Here is a 20,547-nt window from a genome sequence, read left to right as displayed (position 1 = left end):
TGTTTGTTTAGCTTGTAAAACAATAATACAGCAGTAAAATAATTAAAGCATTTAAATCATGAATATAAATCATCTGCATTAACAGAAAACAGCTTTTTTCATTACAGACTTTTAACGATTTCTAAATGTAAGCAGGGAGAAAAGCACAATGTTGATTGTTTAGGTGTAATTATAATTACAATTTTGCAGGGCATGATGGAGGACCGGTGAGATTTTCTAATTTAAAGCTCAGAGTTTGAAATATGAGCTTGTCTCAGAGATACAGCGAACACATTTGCAAACACAGCGCTGTTCCAAAGATCACTTTACGAGCATTCACAATCAAAATGTAATATACAAAATTGAGCAAAAGCGGATTTCACCCACATGTAATTTTGTTAGTATTTGTCCAAAAGCCCAAGAAGAATAAATGCCATGATGAGAATCAAAATATTTCATTTATGAAACTATAATGAAACATATGAAACGGAAGATTCAGCTGCAAGATTAATAAGCATAAACTTTATTTATTTATTTATTTATTTATTTGTTTATTTGTTTATTTATTTATGCATTGTATGTGATGAATTTGAATGATCTTCCTGGGCATTGATGTAAAGATGTAGTGTGTGACTAAATTAAAGGTCAATGACTGATTAAAAATGTCTTTCTAATAACTTTACTTAAAATAGAAGCATGTAGAGAGTGCAGACCTCCGCCAAGCCATTGTAATTTTGTTTTTGCCAATGATTGTGGGCATTAATTTTGAGTTAGCAGCTCTAATGGCAAAATTATCTCTATCTCACCATAGTGAAGAATCCTTTTAATAGGAAAGAATCCTTATGGGGCAACTCAAAACAATACCATCAGGAGAATAGGAGGGGGTTTTAGCACATTTGTGTGCACAGTCTAAAACCCACATCTTTAGCTGTTATGCTCGCGTCACAGAAGCATGATTCTTCCTGTCATTGTTAAGGTGATTGGTAAGGCTTTCCAATGATGTCTCAGAGTATGCCTCCATGCGGGTGATGTTCTGGTCAAGTTGTCTGGGATTTCTAGGTTATTGGATCCCCTGCAGCTACATGGTAACCTACCAGGTTACTCTCTCAACACTGAAAAGACACAAGGCTTAATCTTTAACCATAATCCAGCACCTGATCTTAAGTTAAAATACAACTTTAACTGGGATTCTAGCCCTATTAAATATTTAGGTTTAAGATTAACAAAAGATTTACTAGAAATCTATAATAAAAACTATTTACCTATTAACACACATAGTAAAGAAGATTTAGACAGATGGGCCTCTCTGACCATGGATCTAGAATAACAACAGTCTTTACCTGTTCAAGTCCCTAACCCACAATTCAGAGCATGGGAAAGGGCCATTTCAAGTTCTCTCTGGAATGGTAAAGCCCCTAGAATAAGATTCAAAACCCTGCAATTACCCAAATCTAAGGGGGGTGGGTCTACCATGCTTGAAAGACTATTACATAACAGCACAGATAAGACCACTCATGCTTTGGTGTAACAATGATTATGTATCAAAATGGACGGCCACTGAGTCACTGATAAATGAACCATTACAGAGCTTATTGGGGAATTTAGTCCAGAATCAGTGGGTCAGTTTCTCACTTAATATTTGGTTAGACCTGGTGAAACAACTCAATCTCCAAAAAGAAATTAAAGTTTTAATGTGGCTGGTAAATGATCTCCTCTATGAACCAGCTTTAGTTGACAGAGGTTTTATTCAGTGGGAAAGGCAAGGGGTTATTGCATTCTGTCTGTTAATAGATTACCAAGATGTTATTGACTTCAAAACTATGTCTGACAGATATGGCCTTGGCCGACAGGACTTTTATAAATATCTCCAGCTCCACAATTATTATGAACAAAATATTAAAAACCTTCTATTAGAGAATATATCAGGTGTCACACAAATGTTTATAAAGGCTTATAGATCTAAAAGGCTCAGCAGATCTAAAACAAAACAATATAATGCAACATAAACAGTCAATATTTGTTATAAACACCTTATTCTCTATGTTTTCTTTTATTTATTGAAGTTATCTTCGGGAATAGCTACCCTCTTCAATAACGTCTGAGCTAGGATTCATCCCTCCATCAACGGGTTAGGGTTCTCATGTCGTTTGTCATACCTCTGAGAGAAAATTCAACCAATGCCCAAAGAAAATGTTTCAGACTTTCAGAAAACATTGATCGGGACAACTTTAAAAGATTTCCTGCTTCAAAGCAATATATATATATATATACTCAATATGTTGCACAGTACTGGGACTTGACTGAAGATAAAAATTTTGTATATTAAATGAATAATATTCTGTATGTCTCTGAACTGTGGGAAACTGGAAGACCCAGACAAAAACACAAATCAGGAAGGAAAGAGCAGCTGAAAATAAAACTGGAAACTTGCTTGGCATTAAGCAACCATGATACCATATAAATACTGCAAAATAACAGAGTACTGAATCATTTAAGATTTTATTGATTTTGCACAGAGCTGTATTGCATGTTTATGAGAGTCCTTGGTAAGTTTCCTCATGCACTCTGGAGATTTGAAGCTTTCCAGCAGTTCCTGCTTCCCTCCTCACACATGTTGCATCCATTGATAATACAGAGGATTGTTTTACCATTGAGAGAAATGCAACAGATTTTAATTGTTTTAATCTAATGTAGACATAATATTTTAATCTTGAGAACTTTCTTGATAAATGGTTGCTTCTTCATCGTCTCCCTGTAAAAATGAAGAAGAAAACAGATGACATAAAAGAAATCATAGCGTGCACAAGACAGGACATTTACAGCCTTATGTTCTAAATGAATGTCCCACATGTTTGCAGCATATGTATAAAAACAGATGGTAGTCCTTAAGACACGGTTCAAAGTAATGTTTCAGCGCAGTTGGAAGCCAATATTTCATGCTAACCTTGAAAACCAGTAGGGCTTTCTTCCCCAAACTAGAAACTTTGATCTTTGGGGATCATCTAGTTTGATTTTTTGAAAGTCATTTCTGATACCGTACACAGTGTACCTATAAAATTATAGAAGGAAACGGGAAATACAGATGTAGCTGAAAATGTATTTGGGAATAGGTTAAACTGAAATGTTGAAAAGCAACAAGACAAATATTTTATTATTAGGTTGTGGAAAGCAATTTAAAAGCAGAATGCAATGATTTGCACGTCTTGGAAACCAACATTTTACTTAGAAAACAAACTGTTAAATTTACAATGAGTATCTAAATTCATATCAGACCGTGAGAAATAAATTGGTGCAACATTTTCCTGCACACCGCTTACAATGTTTTATGAGCCAGCTCTACCAACTGCTCACTAGTTTAATTACGTATTAAATGCTGACAGTGAGATATTTTACTACTTCATAAAAAAATGTGCTCATCCTGAATTTGATGTCAGCAATGCAAAGAAACAAAGTTGGGACAGGGGCAACAAAAGACTGGTTAAATCAGCGGTGCCAAAATCTGCTTCTCTTGCTGAGACTAATTTGGATTTTCCATATAGCATCGGTTATAACTTTGTTGTTCATGCACTGATTTGTTAAATAATTATTGTGCTAATTTCACAGATTAATCGCTTTGCATTAATGGATTAATTTTGACAGCTATAATAAAAAAATAAAAATAAAAAAAAAAAGATCTGGTGAGCCCCTGAAATTATTTTGGGATCCCTGTAAGATTTGGGACTCCCAGTTTAGGAAAGGTTGATCAAGAGTAAATAGTAATACCAAGAAAGTTTTAAAGTAAAATAAAATAATCTTTGCTAAAAATAAATAATTCCAAGGAATAACCTAAACTGAAACTGGAAAATGTAATTATTCACATCAAGAGACAAAACACTCCAACAGGTTTTATAGCAGCATATACTCCCAAACAGAAAATGCATTCAGAGAAGGTCTTGCCTGTTTCAGCAAGATAATACTAAATGTAATATTGCATCTATTACAATTTTGAAGGGTCTGGGCTGGACTGGCCTGGTTAGAGTCTAGAGATCGTTCACCAGAAGAAAACATGCGGTGAATCGTGAAACACAAAATAAGACCAAGAAAACCAGAGACTGGTATTACAAGAAGAGTTTATGCTAAACACCAAGGACTGTGGCAAGTCCCAGCTTATTTTGAGATTTTTTTAACTGATATAAAAATCAATGTGAGCTCATACTTTTAATGAAAAAGTAAAAACTTTCTTATTCATTCATGTCCTATTGCGAATAAAATATTGGTGTATGACATCTGTTAATTTAGTACCTTTTTCAAATCTACTCTTCACACGCATCTCACCTTTTTTGGGAAATGTGATCATAGCCAATGTATAGTATATAAAGTAAGATAGAAATATAAGTTAACTTAAAAGACAGTAAAAGTGTACAAGTGTGGCTTATTTCAAACGTGTGTAACATATTATACATACGAAAAAGAAAACACTCATTTTAGAAAGTACTAGTTTACAAAATATTGACGCTGAATTCGCAGAAGTTAGTTGGATGTTCATATCTCCGCCTGCACGCGAAGGCAGCATTTCATACAGTACAGGCTGTCATGGCGCAGAGGAGGCCGAGCATATCCGCCGCATCAAACTTTAATTTCGACTCGATTTGCGGCATCTTCACGCAGTTTACTATTTAAACTCGTTATTATCCGGCTTGGACACGCTTCGGTAAGTTTCCTAACACTGAGTTAGCCAGTTTTAGAGGGTCATTTTTTGCTCCAACCGGAAGACAGTTGGACATTAGCCGAAACGTTATGTCTGGAAGATAACGTGAACAAATGAGACTTGTTAGTTATGAAAGGCGCGAGCTTCTGTTTCAAAATATTGTATATTTCTGTGAATACCACACGTTCGTATGATTTTATGTGTTTATTTTTTAAAAACATTTCTCCGCACATTATCGGGCTTTACATGAAATGAGAAAGCTGCGCATAAGTTATTTTAATATTCATCCCACTGTGTCGTACGTGTTTATTGTTGACACATGTCTGAGCTCTCGGCTTAGTGCTGCTCCAAAGCTGCACGGTACCATTAACTTATGCATATATTTGAATATTACCATGGTTCAGCCATGGCTTAAGGGAGGGAATTTTATTATTTTCTAAATGAACCTGGGTGCCTGTCTGGCCTAACAAATGCTGACATGTATGACTATGTGATCCGAGTGCTTTAAAACTTTGTACGACCTTCTTTAGACTCCTGTTAAGGAGGGAGGAATTACAGGAATGTTGAGAGACATATCCATGATGGTATTGCCTGCATTAACATCCAGGAAGCTTTCTTGTGGAACTAAAATCCACCCTTTCCACCCTCTTCAGTACCAGATTAAAGTTTTAAATACTTAATAACAGGACACTAAACTAACTCATTTGATCACCAGCCAGTCTGTGGAAGTTTCCAGCTAATTACAATGCATTAATTACAATGCAAGATTGGCAGTCCATCAAAGTACATAGTAAGACAAGCTAACCACATTCACTCCTAGGTAGAATTTAGGTGCACTGTTTAACCCAGCATTACTGTTTTCTTCCATCCATCCATCCATGGTCGCCTCGCTGGGGCAGCCGGCCTAAACAGAGAAGCCCAAACTTCCCTCTCCCCGGCCACTTCTTGATGCTCCTCCAGAGGATTCCTAAGTTATTCCCTGGCAAGCTGAGAGACTAGTCCCTTCCGCATGTCCTGGGTCTTCCCCGAGGGTCTCTAGTTAAATTTTCTCTGAAGAAAACAACTGTAAGCATTTGATCATCCATGTTTCTTTAAATTGTTTTTATTGACATATTTTCATGAAAATGCCAAACGTTCTCTCCCTGTAACTCTGGTTCTTGATCTACTGTAAATTTAAGTTAAGCTGATTTTTTTAAGCGTTACTTAAATAAATAAATAAATAACAATTACTGTATAACATGTTGGGATATTTGAACAAAAGTCAAAGATAAAATAAATAAATAAATATAGTCATCTTAACTAAATAGTAATTTTAACTCGTTCAGACTTCAGAGCTCTCATCAGTCTGAATCTGTGCCTCATATTCAGTTTCTCTAGCTTAGTGTTTGAGTTTATGTACATACTCTGGCCTGCGTAAACACAAACTACCAAACCAGATCTCAGTGGCTTTAACCTCCTCTTTCATCGTCAACATCCTCCCTTACTGCCTTTCTTTTCTTGTAACCAGCCTTATTCTTTACACCATCCAACCGCTGCCACATTTTTGTTTTTTCTTCTACATATCACTTACTTTATTTAAATTTTGCTCCTCATTCAGCTGCACATTTTCAGCATGTTAAAGTAAACAAAACATTTTTGTAAAAGATGTGCTTCATTCATCACACTGGACAGTAAGCTTTCATATTTACCCACTGTAATTAATTTTAACCTGTATTTCGTGGGTTGGGGGTGTTCATTTAGAGCCTTGTTTGTTAACATAATAGTATAGATAAAACAGTTAAATAAAACTTTTCAAAATGAAGTAAAAGTACATCTAAAGGCACCTCAAGTTTCACAAGTACATGCTATTAAAATCGGTAATAGTCCGATTATCTTTATATATTGTCATTTTAATTCTGTCAACCAGGGAAACTACGTGATTGAAGTGTGGACTTTAACAGTGCGTCATCTTTGCTTAGTTGGTTGTGCAGTATTAATCAGAAAACTGCCTTATAAGTATAGCTGTGCAGTGAATGTAGAGAATGGAATTATCAAATTACATAAAAACCTGTCACACTTTTAATATAGAAGGTAATAATGGCATAATAATTTATTTGTTATTCCTATATGTTTAGTTAAGTATCATATTCAAAATATCTTATGTAAGATAAGGTTACTAGTTGGAATAATGCTCATGTAAACTAAGTTTGACAGTATGCTCTAAAATCCTTTAAACTGAACAATTAGAGGTCTAAATGCAGAGTAGTTCAGGTGCATCTGCGTTATAGTTGACCTTCGACTTGCATTTTCATTTCCACACGTACAAGCAAACTGTTTTGTTTAGAAGACGCTGCATCAACACACCATGAATATATCACAGCCTTATCTGAGTGTTGCTTCTGGTAGCTCGCGCCAGGCCTCCTCAGTAGGGAATGAGGTGAGTGTGATGTGTTTGCCTTTTTAAGGGCAGGACAGGCTCGGCCGTGGATGACTGGGGGTTTATGTGGCTTCAGCCGAGAGCAGCTGTCTTTGCGTGGCAATAGTCAGTGTGCAGATACCTTGCATTTTAGAGCAGCTTTTCTCTGCAGAACATGGACTAAACTGTTTCTCTATCACAGTTTTCAACTTCCAAAATCAGAAACTTTAATTTTGAAATGTTATAATAACATAAACAAGGCCTCTTTTCCAACAGTTGCAAGTTATTTTCATCAAAACAAAGTGAACTGTGTGTTTTTTGTGCAACATAATGTAAGTTTAGTGTTTAACAGCTGTTTACAAAAAATCAACACGATTTTTCACTGTGACAGAAAGTGATCTGTGCCAGTAGCTAAAGGAAAAGCTAAGGATGAAGTCAGTAAAACATTTTCATAATGTGGTGTCAACAATAAATCTACAATAATATGATGGAAAAATGCAGAAAAAGATGATCACTGGTAATAACTTGTTTTTGGTGGTCTTCCAGTGAAGCCAGTATAATAAATAAATGGTTTCTTCCACTTTGCAAAGGTCTAGTTTGCAGCTCTAGTCTGCATTGCAGCAGATGAGCTCTCAGCAGATAACTGGTGTCAGAAATGTACTTTTACTCCAACCAGCCAAAGCTGTTGGATTAAATTCTACCAGCAACTTTTATATTTTTTACCATTTAGCACACTCCTGTGTCTGCATGTTAATTATTTTAACATTAAACGTAAACAGTTTGCCACTGGTCAGTTAATCTCGTCTTTATTGTGAACATTTATTATTATGACATGTTGTAAATACAGAATTCTGTTTTCTGCCTTCAGTCAGTCACCACCAGCCCTTAAAACCTTTCTGCTGTTCCCTGACTGTCACATTATTTTAAAACCAGCCATTCCAGTAATCTTCTGATTTATCTCATTTTTTCTTCCAATCTCACAACACAAAGCATCTGAAATATTGACCATAAAACACATTAACCTGCAGTCGCACCCTTTAAAGGCACAATGTTCTCAGACAAAATTACCATAAAAAACAGCTGTAATCTGACTTCATGAGGTTACATTGTTGGCATTAAAAAGTATTAAAAAAACTATTTTGCCTTAATGAACACAGCAGAAACCCTGCATGTAAACAGTATTTGTTAGTAATTGCTAGGTTGCACCAGTAAGAGGCAACACTGTCCTTGAAAGCAGCAGACAAAGAACACACTGTTCCTGCATCTACATGTCAGAAGATTCTTCTCTTGATTTACCGCGTTCACATACACAAAGCAGCTCCCAGTTAAACATTGTGTTGATGGTGATGTTGGACAGCCACTGACACTTTTCACTAGGCAGAAATGTGTCCGTGATGATTTAATGAATTACCACTAAACTGCGAATTGACGCTTCTGAGGCCCTGACTTTTACTGTCAGCTGTCAAAGTTATCCATACTGATTGGAAACTGTTAGGATAAACTAAATCTGAGGCATGTTGGTGCTGTCATTTCACCTCAGCGTAGATTTATAAAGCTGCCATTTTGGCTGTTAACTCTATGTGACCAAGTATAAACTCTGAGGCTTTATATCTGCAGAACAGAAAATAACGTACACCAGCCAAAATGAATGCTACAAAGTCTCCCTGTGTTTTTTTCCAGGCTATATTTGCAGGTCATGAGTTCAACTCCAGGGCCAGACAGACTAATACTGTTACGCTACATGAAGAAAGAGGGAACTGAGCTCTTTCTGTCTATGGTTTGTGTAGGTTAGTGGTGTCGTCATATCTCGACTCTGCTGTCTCTGTGGTCTTTTCACATAGCAGTGAGATTGTTTCTACACCTCTGCTTTTTCTCCCCGTCGCTGTCTTCCTCTCGATCTCTCTGAGTGCTAACATGTCTCACAGCTGTTTCTTGGACCTGATTGATAATGTTTGTACAATGTTTGGACTGAGTGGTTCATTGTGTGATATATCAAATGGGTCATCCTGTGGCCATCCTCTACCGTGATGCGTGAAAACAGTCAGAATCTTCATTAATAAGGAGGATAAAATGGGTTTTTAGTGATTTTGTTGACCACTGTAATAAAGCACCTACATGTATAAAATCAGCTTCTCTCACTGAGATAATACCAGATTCAGATTTTTAATATCTCATGAGCAATAACTGTTGTTTATGTATTTGTATTAATGTGTTATTTTTGATAGCCCTAATAAAAATTCCCAAATTTATTTGATAAATTTAGGCTTTTTTTTTTAATGATCCGGCGACTCCTGAATTTGTCTTGGGACCAGTTTGGGAACGGCTGGCCTGGAGGCTGCAAAATTCAGTATTTAAATTAATAAAAGAAAAAACAGTCTTTATGTACTGCTTTTTCCTTACATGGTAGAGCAGGGGAGCCGCCTGAAATTAAATGGATCCCACAGCCTGTGAAGTTCTGCACAATGACTCATTAACTTGAGTCAGGTGTGTTGGAGCGAGGATACATGGAAAACCAGCAGGATTGAGGACCAGAGTTGGAAACCCTTGTGGTAGAGTTTCAGCTCTTATTTGTGGATGGAGCAAAATAACTGTGTTTACTGACAGTGTTACTGACTGTGTTTAATAAGTGTTTTATTTAGCTTATGTGGTGATTTGTACTACAAATTCATGTGGGTTTTTTGAGGATGTGCTGAGGACTTTAAAACATTCTTAGAAATCTGTGTGTGTTGAGGAAAAGGTAGAAAACCAACACTGACTGAACCACTGGTATTTTTAATATTCTAATGGTATAAAAAAATAAAGAGCATTTAGAAAGCTGTGTTTTCAGTACAGGTGAGGCTTTGTTGCCCTTCAGGGGATCAGTTTGATCCCTCGTACAGCTATTTGGACAACTGCATTGTTGAATGCTTGTGTGGAATGTGTGCTGGCCTTTGGTGAGAGGATCAGGGGCTTTATAGCAACCTTTAAACAAACCTCTGTAAGCAGATGCCTGTGTATTTTGAGAAGAATTAATCTTGTTCCTAGAAGCTCGGGGAGGGATTAATGCATGTCGCTGAGAAAACTTCACGCTGTTTTTGTTTTTGTTCAGCGGATTTTAAAGGAGTGAACGCGTTCATTTCAGTAAAATGTTAAAAGTACATTTGGAGCAAATTTCAGGGCAATCAATCCAAAACTTTCTGAGGTATTTCCTCCAAGCATCTAAGCTTCTAATGTTTCTCTGCTAACTGGAAGCTGTGCTGAAGATGATGAGGAGGCCAAGGCTCTGCTTGCTCTTCCCAAAAAGACTCTTTACTCACCCCGACTGACCAAGGACATACCAGTGGTGATGGTGGGGGGGTAGCGTCAGCTCACTGCATGTTAGGTGTTCCCCCCCAAGAAAAATCCAGCCCCCAGCCCTGTCTGGAAATGGACACTGCTGGTGTATTTATAGCTCCAGACCTTTTTCTTGAACACGACTGAGGAGCTGGTCAGATGGACCACGTCTCGCTGAGCTTTGCTGTCGTATATTCTGGAGTGTTATACGTTGTTACTTCGCCTGTGAAACGTGCCTGGAGGGGCTCGTCAGGTAGGACAATCAACAGTATCTGCTTTTTGGATCCAAAGTCCCAAATTCACCGCTGTTAAAAATAACAGAGGTTGGTTCTGTTTGAATTTGGGGCGTTTCATCTGGCATGGTGGTTGAGGAGTAAATTTGTACATTTGTTATTGATCTTTGCATGTTTTTCAACATTGATCTGATTAGAGATCAGAGCATAGGTGGATTTTTGTTAGTAGGACTATAAAAGATGTGATTTGTCATTTGGCTGAAAGTGAATCTGAAAAAAGTCTGATCAAAGTTTTACTTCCAGAGTTGTGATTGTGAGACAAAGTCTTTATTTGGCCCTTTAACAAAATGTAACAAAAAAAAGTTAATTTAATTTTAATCATTTATTACCATGTGATGTATTAAAAAATATTATAATATGGTTTTCTGCTTCTGGGTATCTATTGGGGGACAGAAGACAAGTATCAGACCATGTTCAAGAGGATTTTGAGCAAAGTTTATACCATAAATTGAAGCAAAATGTCTCAAAAACTGTATGTGACAAATATGTCACATCGGGCTCTTATGGGTTAAATTATCAAAGATTTATCAGGAATGGTAGTGTGTGTAACTCTAGGGTTTAATTTTGATTGGTAGCTTATCCTTTAGTTCATGTACGGACGTTTTCCAGGCTGGGTTGTAATTTGATGCATATTTTTGTTGTTTTTTTTTTATCCATTTCAGATGAAAACAGCATTCTGAACTCGACCAGCAGTTAAAACCCAGCGAAGGAGCGATGGAGAAGCCCGTCCTGCAAACGCAACCGTCCACCCTGCCTTTTTTCGACACGGCTCATGCCTTCAACCTTCTGCGGGGAATCCACGAACTCCGCGCAGAGAGGAAGTTTTTCGATGTGACTTTGTGTGCCGAAGGACGTGAGTTTCCCTGCCACCGCACGGTGTTGGCTGCTGCCAGCACCTACTTCCGGGCTATGTTCGCAGGAACCTTGAGGGAGAGCGTTATGGACCGGGTGGTTCTACATGAAGTGTCAGCCGAGCTTTTAGGCTTGCTGGTGGACTTCTGCTACACAGGACGGGTCACTGTCACTCAGGATAACGTGGACCTCCTGCTGAAGACAGCTGACTTGTTTCAGTTCCCCTCTGTGAAAGAGGCCTGCTGTGCTTTCCTGGAGCAGCGGCTCGATGTTTCCAACTGCTTAGAGATTCAGGACTTTGCGGAGGCCTACGCTTGCAGAGATCTGGCAGCCAGCGCACGCCGCTTTGTCCTCAAAAACATCATGGAGCTGGCTAAAGGGACCGAGTTTGAGCGGTTGCCATGGAAGCGCCTCCTTGAGTTTGTGTCAGACAATGAGCTTTGTGTGGACAAGGAGGAGACGGTTTATCAGATCGCGGTGCGGTGGGTGAAGGCCGATCTCCAGCGTCGACTCCACTACTGGCCCGAGCTCCTCCAGCAGGTCCGGCTCCCGTTCGTCAGGAGATTCTTTCTGTTGGCCCACGTGGAGAGCGACCCGCTCGTCTACCTGTCTCCCACCTGCCTGCGCATGGTGAACGAAGCCCGCAGCTTCCAGTCCTGCGAGTACGACCGCCATGACAGGCCCTGCCACCGCATGAGGCCGCGGCCTTCCACGGGACTGGCAGAAATCCTGGTGGTGGTTGGAGGCTGCGACCAGGACTGTGATGAGCTGGTCACGGTGGACTGTTACAACCCTCAGACTGGGCAGTGGCGCTACCTGGCTGAATTCCCTGATCACCTTGGAGGAGGTTACAGCATAGCTGCCCTTGGAAACGATATGTATGTGACAGGTAAGTCAATTAAAGACATTTTTTCAAGAATGGGACTGCCATTCAGAGCCAAAAAGCTTTTTAAAAATGAGTCTAAAGGTCTCAGTTAAAATTCTAATTTTCTTAATGGCTTTCTCAGTTTAAGAAGTATAAGAATCAAATGTTGTGCTTGAAGATTTGAGTCGATGTAGATAAAACACAACTGTCCCAGATTCTGGGTCTGGTGTCCTACCTGTGTACAGTGCTTACATTAGCTGTATTTTAGATTTAATATAGCATTAAAACCTTCAGTGTGTAGGTGTCCCATTGCTGCCCCTTCATCTTATGAAATGGCTGTCAGGGATTCCTGAGACCCAGCAATTCATATTTGTCCATTGTAGTGGACATTACAAGTTTGCTGCTTTTTCTCACACTTCACGTTACCTCATTAAGTCCTGTTCATGCTTAGAGGACAACTTCAAGATGATGTCACATGTGAGGGGTTGTGGCATTTCTGACTCTCTGTATCTGTCTTTTCAAATAGTTTCCATTTTGGCACATTTTATAGAAAAAAGAAAGATAATCATGTTAACAATTAACATAATTTTAAATGTTAGGTTACAGCTGTTTCCAGTTTATAAACCTCTTAGGAATATTTGAGAGTTTATTTTCTTTAGAAAAAATGATCTTTTATTAGTGTCTCCCCCTTACTGGATGTCAGGACTTTGTACTGTTGTTTTTGTCACATTTTTGTCAGTAGACACCTCAATGACAGAGGTAGAAAAGATCCTTCAAGTCATTGAGGGAGACTCAGATGTTGAGTTTTCAAAGGATAAAAGTCCAAAGAGAGAGGATGAGACAGGAAGGGGGGAAAGTTCAGGTCAGGAAGACCAAGATGCAGAGAAAAAAACAATGTAGGCTTTGAAGCAAACCAGAAAATAAAAAAAAATGGAAGCATATCATTCAGAGACATTTTCCAGAAAACTGATCTCAATACTACTTTTTTCTAACTTAATGAAACAATATGTGCATTAAAAACCACCTACAGTAATAGTTATAGGGATATAATAACAAAAGGTTCATATTAAATGTTAAATATTCACATTTTTGATGAATTGCTGAATTGTTTTTGTATTTTACTAGATGTTTTATTAGATTTTGGATAATTTATTCATTCATTAAATGTTTTGTATTTAAGAACAAGGAAATGCCAATATCCGGTCCAGTGGATGTCTTGTAAAATTTGAACAAAATAATAAAAAAAAATTCTTGTAAATTAAAAGAAAACAATTAAATTGAAAACATTATTTTCTTGGGTCTCAGGAGCAGGCTCTTTGGCTACTAAGTGTAAACAAGGAGGGACATGGTGTGCTGCCAGGACTGCAGCAACACTATCGTCATCCTCATTAGCGGAGCAGAAAAACCACATCAGACCTCACTCAGAGCTGGTTACTCCTGAAAGTCACTGAAGGGGGTGCAGGCATAAATTTAGTGCCGTTAGCTCACTGCCAGGCAGACAGATGATTGCATAATGTTGCCAAGCAGATTTAGTTTTTGTGATATTTAATTCTTTGAACTTACATTTAAGCTGTTAGGGTTATATAATTTCTGTCAGGATTTCATTAGTTTAATTTTTACATTTTTAGGATTAATATTGAGGTTTTTATTTAATGTTAAATGACAGAAAATGGACATATAGCTGCAGGCTATATGTCCATTTTGAGTGTATTATTTTCTTATCAGGATCAGGTATAAATCTGGGCATTTTACAGAAAAGATGCTATAAATAAAATCTTTTAACATAAAGTCTTGCTTTGCTGAATTGAATGAAACTCAACATTTGTAAGTCTTGTAAAAACTGCTCCTGGTTGGCTTTTTTTATGCCATGAATGTGGCTGCTCAACCAACCATCAACAAGCAGTTTTTAAATACACAGCAGTCTCGATTTCTGGCGACGCTCCTCGTTTGTCAACCAATATATTCTCCACCAGAAACATATGGAGCTTTTTCTTTTTTTTTTTACTTTAGTTTTTTGGACATTGGTGTTGGCCTCTTATCCACCGCTGAACGTCCCGGAGAGACTTGAGCTCTGTGGGCTGCAGCAGTCCAAATTCATTTAACTCTAATTTAGATGGTCTTTTTCGTTTGCTCTTCTCTGCCTTTAATTGGCTTGTTGTCAAAGTGTCATTCTTTTAGCCTGGGTGAGGAGGAAATGAACACAGAATAAGTAGACAGATGTTCGGAGAGATAAAACTCCTACACCTGGCCCTGTGAAATGTTTTTTGCACTCAACACATTTTTGGTTGCACTCCAGAGCGCTGCACTAGGCATAATCCAGCGGTTGAGTAGCACATGGGTCCTGGCTTGTTTACCTCCTCTCTTGCTTGCATTGTAGGTGCATTACAGCTAAAATACTCTTCTATTACATCAAGTTTCATTCATTTTAGGCAGAAACATGCTTTGGTTTATAGATTGTGCACTGTTAGTAGCTAATGTGGGGAGATTAATTCTCTAACTACTCTCTAAACAAAGTAAAATCTGTATTCTGGTCTGGGGACTGCAGTGGCTTCGCTTATAATAACATACGGTATAATATTGCTTTAGCAAAGCCAGCATAAATCCATAGACTCTATTAGTATCTCTTCTTGATCGGACCTGTAGATATGCACACCAAATCCCATGGAGACATGCCAAACTGCAGCAGGTGCACGTATCAAGTCAAAACAAAGTTTTATGTTGCACCTATGACTTGAAACAGCAGCCCAATTTAGCCGATGACTAATCCAATGTGCGAGTTGAAAAATGGGGCAATGCTTTGTTCAGTTTCTCCCTGGGATGTTTGCAGTTGATCTTCAGTTGGTACATTTGTGACTTGTTTTTTTTATTTTTAATTTTACTTTAAAGCAGACTGTAATACTCAAACAGTGCCTTCCTGCAGATATGTTTACCCAGAATGCAATTTGCACGGTGTTTGCAAAACTTTTGAGGGGACTTTAGACTTTAGGCTTGACTGGAGAAGAGAAGCTGACAAGTCAGAGATGCTTTTCACTGACTTGATGCTTTTTTTTAAAAAGAAAAATGTACCATTAAAGTTAAAGGCGCTGCCCTGGACCTACTTTTGTTGACCATGACCTAAACGTATCCTGTTTATTTCCTCTAATTTAAATAACTTGTATGTTGATTTCATTTTTTAAAAAGTACAAATACAGCACTTCTCTGATGACCTTTGACATTTTGATGTGAGTGAAAAAGAAAGAAAGGCTTTTGGATTTACAGTCTGATGCCTACAAGGGGGGTGTACTGTAATTCTGCTGTTGGGTTTCCTGGATGGATCCATCCAGGTACACTTGGAGTGCTTTATTATTTTGGATGTGTGGTGGCACGGTGGAAAGGCTCTTCAGTCTGGTGCAGCTTTGGAGAAAATGTAATTCAGTTGGAAATGTCTGGCTGTATGAAAAGATGAAGATCTATTATGTATTTGTTATTCTCCATATATTCTAAGTTAACTTTCTCACCCATGAGATCGATAATATTCACTGTTCATGATATTGATCAGCGGTATTCAACATGAAATGCTAAAATGTGTGTATCCTTCAGGCGGCTCTGATGGCTCTCGTCTCTACGATGGCGTGTGGCGCTACAAGTCCAGCGTGAACGAGTGGACGGAGGCGGCGCCCATGCTGAAAGCCCGAGAATATCACAGCTCCTGTGTGCTGAAAGGCCAGCTGTACGTGGTGGCTTCAGACAGCACCGAGCGCTACGACCACGCGCTGGACTGCTGGGAGTCCCTGCCAGCCATGCTGCATCCCATGGACAACTGCTCCACCACCGCGTGCAGCGGACGTCTGTATGCCATAGGCTCCCTGACCGACGAGGACACTATGGCCATCCAGAGCTACGATTCAGACACCAACCGATGGACAATGGTCAACTGTGGGCAGCTTCCTCCATGGTCCTTCACTCCAAAAACCCTGACCCTCAACGGTCTCATATACTTTGTTAGGTGAGAAGAAGACTGGTTTGAGACTCTAAATCTTATTAGTTTGTTATAATCCTCTTTCAGTGTAAAAAAAAAAACATTTATTTCACATCATATTTAACAATCTTCTGGTTCTTGTTCTTTAAATTAAGACGTAGTTTTCACATTTGATTATGTTGGGATATTATTATAAGCTCCTAAAATACAAAACATAAAAGTATTTAAGAATATGTTTTTAATATTTTGCCATTATGTAAACCCTAAAAATACATCTTACTTTATAGCCTGAGACACAAAAAGGCGAATCTCACCAGTAATCTATTAGAGAAACAGATTGAAAGCATTTAGTGAAACAATGAAAACTAATATATGTCAGGACTTACTTTTACTTCCTTTTTTTGGATCCAAAGATGGTAATCAATTCATAAAAAATCCTTTCCTAGCTAAGGAAACAAATGGATTGCATCAAATTTTCTCTTCAGTTTAATCCCCCGTCCTGAGCATGCACAGGTGGTGAGTTACACTGGTACGGAAAAATCTGCCTTTTCTACAGGAATGAAAACCTTCCAGTAGAACCTGAACCTGACCATCTACCTCGATTGGTTTGGGATGGAGAGGACAGAAACGAGAGGTCAAGCCCCATAACTGTGATCCAGGGATACCTGCTGTGAAAGAAAAATGGAAACACAAGTTAAAAACAACAATGTCATATATTTATACACAGAAAATGAAGAGTAGAGATAACATGGGATGCAGTATAAGCTTATAGCAGCATAAATAAAGGTAAAGGGATGGATAGGGTGACTAAAGCCAGTCCTAACTAAACTTTATCAGAACAGAAAATTTGGAACCCAATCTTTAGGTAAAGTAGTCTGACTCCTGAAGTCTAACTGGTAGCTGGTTCCACAGAAAGAGGCCTAATAACTTAAACTTCAGCCTCCCATTCAACTTTTAGAAACTCAAGGAACCACAAGTTCCATCCATCCATTATCTTGACCGCTTATTCCATTTCGGGTCGCGGGTGAGCTGGAGCCTATCCCAGCATTTTAACAGGTGAGAGGAACCACAAGTTTTACGGCAAAATGGTACCTAAACTGAAGGTCGCTGTGAGCTAAACTCAGGATTATGTGCCAGACACACGTCTGTCAGTAAAGATTCCAAAGTCCATGCAGTCCACCGAGAATAAAGACTCAGTCCACCGAGAATAAAGACTCAGTCCACCGAGAATAAAGACTCAGTCCACCGAGAATAAAGACTCAGTCCACCGAGAATAAAGACTGAGTCAGACTTATTACAAAATACATGACACGCAGTCAACAGAAAATGTCCCCATCACCGAGCACACCCCACTTCCTCACCATTCATTTAAAAAAAAAAACAGTTTCAAACTTCGTGCCCACAGCAACACTCGTACCACCCAGATGCTGATGCTGTGTGTCACCTGGGCCACCTCGTGAATGTTCAAATATACCAGTGTGGCTCTGACAGCAAGTAAACCTTCAGGCTAAAAGTGATGTGCTCTGCTGGAAAAATCTGCAAGGGAACAAATGAAGAGAAGCTAGAAATGGATTAGTATGAGCTTTCTTTCTGATTCTCATTTGAACCCTCACTGTTTACACGCTGTAACATCAATACAGCAGCTGTTTTTCTCTGTAGAAAACAACAGTCATTTACCTTTTAGTAAATTTAGCATGTAATACATCGTTTGAGTTCTGTTTGATTACTTTTTCCACCTGAAGTCAACACAAGTGGTAAAGACGTCTTAGAGCTATGACATTAGCAGCCAATCCCTCGTTTGACCACATGAGTGCGCTAAAGTTCTTTTCCACTATGTTCTTTATGGTTTTGACTCTTAAGCCGCTTTAGATTTCAAAAAGCATTTTTGCTGTTGTTCCTGTGTGTTGTTCAGTTTTAGGTAAATTCCTTAATAAATTTGTCACATTATACGTTAAAGATTTCTCACTGATGACTTTACATGTTAATATAGAAAACGGGATTTACCAGAAGCAGTAACTTCAGTCTCTTTCTATTTACAGAGATGACTCAGCTGAGGTGGATGTTTACAACCCTCAAAAGAACGAGTGGGACAAAATTAGCCCAATGACCCAGGTTTGTATTTCACATCAGATGCTTGTGCTTTAACAAGTGATCTGTGCTCTGATGAAACTCGAGAAAGTGCCAGAAACACACAGTGTATCACAAAATAATAATAAATGCACTATTTTTATTTCCTTTTTCCTTTTAAATACACACACAAAACAACAAGAACAAACCAACAGGTTGGAGGCTGTGGTAACCAATATTTCAGAGATAAGTTGATAAGTTTTTTTATCACACACACCCTCCCAAACACTTTAAGAACTAAACCGGGAGGATATGTGTGCACGCACGTGTCTCCGTGCACATCGGGGTGGAGGAGAATGCATGATCACGTATGACGAATGACATGCCATCATTTAAATCAGATTAATAACATCTGGCTGACTAAATGTTCAGAGATGCAGCCTGACGTTGATGAAGTTAGCTTTTGATTTGTATAAACACAAAGGGCAATTCCACTGCTTTTTGGTGGACTTTGTTAGACCAGGTCCTGCTGAAAAACCACAAGAGTTGGGATGTTTAAATCTGGACTAAATGATTTTACATGAAGATTTGTTAGCTTCTGATTTGTAAAACCTTCCTTCTATTTATGGAAATGCAAATAATGCTTGTTTTATTAGTAATGGATTTATTTATTGTTGACCAGGTCTTCTTTAAGATTAGTGCACGCAGTACTTGGATTATTTTAGCCTCCTTCCTCGGCATGTCAGACAGTTTGCGATGAAACAGAGCAGTCTGACATCTCAAAAAGGGGAAATAATTTTAAATAATATGGTTTTGGTTAAAGTGGAGAATTCTGAAGGGAAAAAAATTGGGGTTTTTTCACACACACACACCTTTTTTTTTTTTTTTTTTTTTTTTTTTTTTTTAACAAAGTCTAGGCTTGGGATAATTTAAGCCTGGAATCAGTGTGTTCTGGTCATACAAGTTTTTTCCTTGTCTACTGATGAAAACAAGCTGTTTTTGCAAACTAAGGCTTGAATTTCTTTATTTCAGGTCCACGTTGGAGGCAGCGTGGCGGCTCTTGGCGGTAAGTTGTACGTGTCTGGTGGTTACGACAACACGTTTGAGCTGTCGGACGTGGTGGAGGCCTACGATCCAGCATCCCGCTCCTGGACTCTTGCTGGGCGGCTTCCTCAGCCGACCTTCTGGCACGGCAGCGTCAGCATTTTCCGCCAGTTCATGCCCCTGGTGTCCACCACGTTCGAACCCAACGACACGCCCGAGTCCAACACCATTCGCTTCCACCGGCACCAGCGCCACCAAGCGCTCCACAATCTCAACAACAATCTCAACCAGAACCAGGATGTGAACCCAGCGCACTGAGTCTGGACCTAGAGATGCTTATGTTTACTGAGAATTTACCTCATCACCATGCTAAGGCAGAAGGAAAGACTGACTACATACACACCATATGCATGACTGCCAATGTCATGTAGCAAAAATGACTCATGGCTTCAGAAGGGCCTGGAAACCGACTGACAGAAGAAATGTTTCCCTCCTGCTGGGGAAATTAGTTACAGCAGCTACACTTAAAAAGAAGTCACTGTGGAAGGAGTCCCTCCTCCTGTTCCCTGCAAATGAATGTTAAACCCACTTATTTCCATACGGGCTCACTTGACCTCCCACTAGCAGTTTCAGCTGTCATGTGCGATCATTAAGAACAGAATACTTACAGTCGCATCCAGCTAATTCATGTTCCAGTGGAGCGGCATTGCAGTGATGTCAGAGGAATTTTATGTGATTAATTTATAGTTCTGATAGCTAAAATGTAAACAAAATGTTTAAATTCATCACTCATAATGAAGTTTAGAATCGTGCCTTGGATTCATATTTTTCAGAGGGCAGCATGTAATAATAGTTAAAGAAGCGACAGTAAAAGGTGGTCGAGTGAGTTGCACACTGTTCATACATGTAGTTGTTTGTGTTTGTTAGTCGTGATGTGGACTGCACCGTCCACTCCATGGGAGATGCAGGAGTGCTAAAGAGATGTGCTGGAAAGCAGCTGCTCGGGTTCAAAAGAAGGGAAGATCTTTTCCTTTTAGCTTTAAATCTTGTGTAAGGGTCCTATGAAATCTGTTTGATTTTTTTCTTGTATTGTTT

General features: G+C 38.8%; 1 protein-coding gene across 3 annotated transcripts; it reads left to right on the top strand.

Moving 5' to 3' along the window:
• The first annotated feature begins 4,550 nt into the window (after positions 1-4,550).
• klhl21 (kelch-like family member 21) lies at positions 4,551-20,329 on the top strand. 3 transcript variants are annotated; one of them, XM_042003610.1, is made up of 5 exons: positions 4,551-4,669; positions 11,329-12,407; positions 15,963-16,368; positions 18,381-18,453; positions 19,441-20,329. In XM_042003610.1, exons 2-5 carry the CDS (start codon positions 11,381-11,383, stop codon positions 19,768-19,770), a joined length of 1,836 nt encoding a protein of 611 aa, XP_041859544.1. In that variant the 5' UTR covers positions 4,551-4,669; positions 11,329-11,380; the 3' UTR covers positions 19,771-20,329. The 3 variants fall into 3 exon arrangements, with proteins under 3 accessions (XP_041859544.1, XP_041859545.1, XP_041859546.1); XM_042003611.1 differs by lacking the exon at positions 4,551-4,669 and adding an exon at positions 5,573-5,731; XM_042003612.1 differs by lacking the exon at positions 4,551-4,669 and adding an exon at positions 10,341-10,626.
• Positions 20,330-20,547: the final 218 nt, after the last annotated feature.

This window comes from Melanotaenia boesemani, chromosome 13 (assembly GCF_017639745.1).
Source record: "Melanotaenia boesemani isolate fMelBoe1 chromosome 13, fMelBoe1.pri, whole genome shotgun sequence".
Lineage (NCBI taxonomy): Eukaryota > Metazoa > Chordata > Actinopteri > Atheriniformes > Melanotaeniidae > Melanotaenia > Melanotaenia boesemani.
The sequence above is the reverse complement of the archived record's forward strand: the minus strand, read 5'-3'. Positions and strand labels throughout refer to the sequence as shown.